Source organism: Arachis ipaensis, chromosome B06, assembly GCF_000816755.2.
Source record: "Arachis ipaensis cultivar K30076 chromosome B06, Araip1.1, whole genome shotgun sequence".
Taxonomy (NCBI): Eukaryota; Viridiplantae; Streptophyta; class Magnoliopsida; order Fabales; family Fabaceae; genus Arachis; species Arachis ipaensis.
The window spans coordinates 5,502,788-5,508,313 of record NC_029790.2 but is presented as its reverse complement, the minus strand read 5'-3'; the positions used below and the strand labels follow the sequence as shown (position 1 = coordinate 5,508,313).

General features: G+C 40.4%; 1 protein-coding gene across 1 annotated transcript in view; it reads left to right on the top strand.

Moving 5' to 3' along the window:
• LOC107645531 overlaps positions 3,596-5,526 on the top strand; it is a gene marked incomplete in the record, with an annotated part of 4,444 nt that continues 2,513 nt past the window's right edge. The window contains 3 exon segments of the mRNA XM_021103805.1: positions 3,596-3,879; positions 3,991-4,300; positions 4,498-5,526. Coding sequence (XP_020959464.1) covers positions 3,992-4,300; positions 4,498-5,526 — 1,338 coding nt within the window.

The window sequence follows — 5,526 nt, the reverse complement described above, 5'->3', positions numbered from 1 at the left end:
AATGACGTCGAAACAGACTCTTTCTTAACGTGTGTCATAAAATTTGGTATTAAAAAAAGTAGTGGTACTAGAGATAACTGAAAACCTAACCATATCTTTGGGAATTGGGAACTGGGAATTGCAGCTTTGGAACTTTTCGTATCATGTACAAACCTATCCAATCGCACAAGCATTCGGTTCCATACCTCCCAGAGATAAGGGAAGGGGAACAGCCAAACGTGACCGAAAGGGACACCTCTCATGGGCCTAGAAAAAATTTTAGATGGGCTTCTTCAAAACACAATCCCATTGAGCCCAGATCCATATGATAGTCTTCTTCTCGGTCATGGGTGGCACCTATGACTCACAATACGCGTTATTCTTCAGAGCAGCACAACTCACACTTGTCAGTTGTCACACTCATTGTGCATGCATCAACACTCACTTTCTCACTCATTAAAGTGTTGTCGTTAGAATTTAAAATGAATTTATACATAAAATCTCGCTTTTCTTTCCGTAATTATTTGCTTTATATGGAACGATTTAACCTTTTCAATAATAGAGTGATAAGAACGTAAACCGATTTGAATTGGTCGATTGATTAGATCATTTATTCGTTTAAATATATATCAAAAGTTTAAATAAAAATTTTCCATATAATGGATGGCATTAACGCATGACTTTTTAATATAAACCATAATAAAAGTTGGTAGTTATCAAAGAAAGGAAGAAAGAATGATGAGTGTTTAGACTTTTTCTACATATAGACGTAATGAAATATTTTTCTACCAAACATTAAACGGTTCCGCTACGTTATCAACAGTTTGCCAACTTCTGTCAAATTGTGTTTTATAGAAGTGTCTTCGTGAATGTGTCTAATAAAAATATCTTTTTTATGGTTGTTGTTACGGTGGGTAACCGGAGATTAGTGGGCCGGATGACGTTGGTTGACCCAAACGTGTGAGGGAGGTGGCCAGCTGGTGCACCTGAAACTCGGTGTTCCTCCGTTCGACTTGTGCGTCTGGAAGAATGGGGGGTGGTACCTGCAATGACACTCCAATGCCTAAGTTAGCAAGAGTGTGAGCAAGTTGAGAATGTATTGGGACTTAGTGATACCTGAGGGATGTCAGGGTATTTATAGTGGTGAACCAATAACCACCGCTGAAGTAGTGCCACCTTTTTAGGTGGATAACCGTTCCCATATCTTAGGGAGGTTAAGATATGGCTCTATGAAGTGGTTAGAGAGTTTCTAGGGGCGGTTACTCATTCAAATTTTTTCGAATTTTGAGATATCTGTTTTGCGTCACTGTCGACCACCCACCACCCAGCTTCACCCCAACTCTTGGGGTTTTTTGAAAATTTATCAATTTGTCAGCCAGGCTTTAGAGTTCCCGACTTCTTTAAAGATTTTCTTCCATCTTTTCCATATGACAAAATCCTTCAGTGGGCTAAACAATAAACAACAGTGGGTGTCGTTCCGAGCCATACAAGGTCGGAGACTTTTTACCCTTTTTGACGAGTCCTTTCATGACTTCAAGAACTACTTTTTCAAAGTGCAAGCTGTAGAGGGTCACCACCCCTTTTTCCTGGATGATCATTCTTCTCCCCAATTTCCTTTATATTGGCTGGAGGCCTCCCCTTGCGAGAAATATGATCTGGATGATTTAACTGAGGTAGAAGCAGCCATTGTGGGGTTCCTCCGAAAAGCGTGGGGGAGGGCCCCATAATCTGAGTCTGATTTAAAGACTCGGGGGCAGAGGATCGTAGAGTCCCCTCCTCGCTCTAAGGACGCTCCGAGTTCTTCTACTGTTCCTCCGACTTCCTCTTCAACTCCTACCCCTGGCGTTCCCCCTGATCCTGCTGGTGGTGATCTAAAAAAGTGATTTTTGGCTATTGGGGCCCGGCTTGTGGGCCCCTCTTTTTTGAACTCTTTATATTTATTTGTTGGTGTTTTGAACAATTTTGGCCTTTTAAGGCCGTAAACAAAACAGTGGTGCCCCTTTTTAATAGGGGTTTAATTTAGCGTTAAATAAATTCCCTTTCTGGATAAGGGTTTTGAGTTACCTTATGCGCACATGCTTTTCGTGGTTTATTTGACTCTTTGAATCACTTTCGTAGCACCGACTTCTTCAGCCAGCTTCAATCCTGCGATCAAGGCTTCGTATTCTGCCTGATTATTTGAAGCTAGGAATTCGAACTTGAGGGAAACTTCTATCTGGGTTCCCCTTTCATCTACCAATATTATGCCTGCGCCGCTTCCTGTTTTATTGGAGGATTNGGTGTTCCACCGAGGTGAACTGGTGTTTAATTTTCATACTGGCTACCAGGCTTCTAAAGGTGGAGTCGGTGAACTGGGTTCTGTTATCTGTGGTAATGGAATAAGGTATCCCATACCTTGTGATTATATTTTTGTAGAGGAACCTCCAACTCCTCTGTGCAGTGATGGTGGCCAGTGGTTCTGCTTCTATCCACTTTGTGAAGTAATCTATTCCCACTATTAGGTATTTAACTTGTCCTGGCGCTTGGGGAAAAGGACCTTGCAAAGGGCCATGGAGAAGTGATACTAATGAGCTCTTCTGGGAGGGCCACGTGGAAATTTGCATGCATTTGGCATGGCTGGCACTTTTTCACAAATTCTGTGGCATCTTTCTGTAAGGTTGACCAGTAAAATCCAGCTCGGATTACTTTCCTGGCCAATGACCTGGCTCCGAGATGGTTCCCGCAGATTCCGCTATGTACCTCCTCCAACACCTCGGTGGTTTTTAAGGTCGGTACACACTTTAACAATGGTGTTGATATTCCCCTTCTTCTTATTGTGTGAGCCTGAAAGTAAGGCCGTAGCCTTCGAGAGGCTATTACTAAGGAGTAGGCAAACTTTTCTAATTTATGGTACCTTAGCTCAGGGCCCTGTAGAACTTTACTGATGAAGTAGATTGGGTGTTGCCTGACCTCCTCTTCTCTTATCAAGGCTGCTGAGACAGCCCTGTCTGCCACGGAGAGGTATAGGATGAGGTCTTTTCCGGCTATAGGTCGGGTCAAGATAGGAGGCTGGCTCAAAAACTTTTTGAACTCCTGGAATGCCTCCTCGCATTCGGGGGAGTGGTTAGAGAGTTTCTAGGGGCAGTTACTCATTCGAATGAGTGTTATCTGCCAGCTAACCCTCGTATCCGACTTCTTTGGAGTAGGTCGTGTTCAGTACCGACTTCTGGGGATGAAGGCCGGTACTGGGGGAGGGCCAACCCCTTTGGGTTGGGCTTTTTTGCTTGGATCCTGGGTCCTATTTATTGGGCCAGGGTATGAACAGTTGTGTTTAATAGAAATGTCTTTATAGACATATTTTTTGAATGTGTCTCTTTATATATGTATTTAAAATATAATAATTAATTATTATTGACAATAAATTGACAGATAATATGTTGGTACCCTATACTTTTTCAATATTAAAATATAGTTTGGAGATCACAATTCACAAACGAAACGTACAAGCCGTGAAATCATGATTGTCATCATGTTTCCAAAATAAAATAATAATAAATAAAATAAAATTGAGTTGTTATCACGTCGAATTCTATATTTCTATTGAGTATTGACCATAGGCCAGGTCAATTAAATGCAAGAGAATCTTCCTTTCTTGCCTACTAGTCAAGCACTCCAATGTCTCCATTTCACTTTTTTTTTTATAAATTAAAGAAAAAAAAAATCTCTTGACAATTTCAATTCCAATTCCTAGACGTAAATCTCAAGAGCCATAGCTTTTTTTTCTTTTTATTAATATATATAATTTTTTTAATTCCTCCATTAATTTTAATATCAAAGTGCAACTAAGAAAACTGGTACACAGCTATACAACAAAGAACAAAGTACACTACACACACTTCTCTGGAGCATTTTCACAAATAGGTGCCAGACCATTTAATTTTGTTAATTTGTTTTCATTACTCAATCTAGAATTTATTTGTTTTTCCACCAAATTTTATTTCAATGTGTTGAATGTGTTCTGCACTTCTGCAGAATGATCAATCTAGAGGTTGAATCTGAAAGTGTGCCTGAAACAGAGGACTCGCTTTCTTTTCAGCATGAAAGCATAGGAAGGTTGGGATCTGGGAAGAAACTGAAGAAAATGAGATCAATAAGGTTTCCCAGATTTTCAAGCATGAGATCAACCAATAGAAGAGGGAAATCCAAGCATGAGAATCTCTCCATTCTCTCATCTTTTGCAACAGAAAGTTCAGAAATGCCAACAACCCCAATTGAGATGTCAGATTCATCACCTCATTACATGAAGGGTACAAGTAGCTCTCATGCAAAGGAGAGCTTTCAGGTAAAAAGAAAGTTTACTGATTCTTGATAAATTTGTAAAAGCTTGATTTTGGGCAGCTTCAGTGTTTGTGAAAAGGATAAAATGAAAAATATGCATTCCTTCTTGAGTCTTGATTCTTGTGGAACTGTACCTTATAGAGCCATAGATGTGAAGTCTTTCTTGAATCTCTGACATGGATTCTTGATTCTTGTCTGCAGAATACACAAATGCTATTCACAACTGTGAAACTGAAGAGGAGTCTGAGCAGAAAGATATCCGGAAGGAATGATGTGAGGAGGAAACTCAAGTCATCAAGATCAATCAAGATTGGAACTCTGAATGGCCAAAAATCAACAAGAAAAGTATCTGAATCCATTTGTGACAGTGATGATACACAATCTTATGATGGTGGTAACAAACCCCAGAGAGTTCTTACAAGAAGATTGAGCTTGAAGCCTGTGAGGATCCTAGCAAAGATGCCTACTTCCAAATCAAGGAAAGCTTCCATGGACAAAGGCCATCATCACATCTCTCTGTCCACAGAATCATGCTTGCATAGAGCCACATGTTCTTCAACTCTCAAGGATTCCCATTTCTCTGATCACAATGAATTGCCACTTGACGAAAATGGTTCTCAAGAAGTATCAGCAGTGAAGGTTTGTCCATACAGTTACTGTTCCCTTCACGGTCATCGGCACAAGGATTTGCCTCCATTGAAACGCTTTATGTCTATGAGGAGGCGTCAGTTGAAGGCCCAAAGGAGCATGAAAATGGATGGTAGAGCTGCTACCAGGTCAAATAAGTCTGGTAATTCAAGGAAAGTTGCTCAGAAAACCGGAATTGTTAACACTGAAAGTGGCATATCTAACATTCAGAATGGGAAAAGGAAGGTAAAGGACTCAAGTATTAGGGCTGTTGACAATGAAGGATCCACATTTGGTGAAGGTGGCAGTTCTATGGGAGAGGATGAAGAAAATAACAACTTCAGGTATGATGCCTTTGAGAAATCAACATTAGTTGATGTGGTTAAGCCTTCTTCTTTTGATATTGAGATATTGGAGGGAGAAGTAGCCACCAGTGGTGAAGAAAAAGAAGGAGATAATGAAGTAATGCAGGTGTGTTCTTTGCAGAAAGAAGCTAAGCCTGCTTATAGAATACAGGAAGGGAATGATAGATATATGAAAATGTGGCACTTGGTGTATAAGCATGCCATGTTAGGTAACCCAGAGAGGGAAGAAAAGCATCCA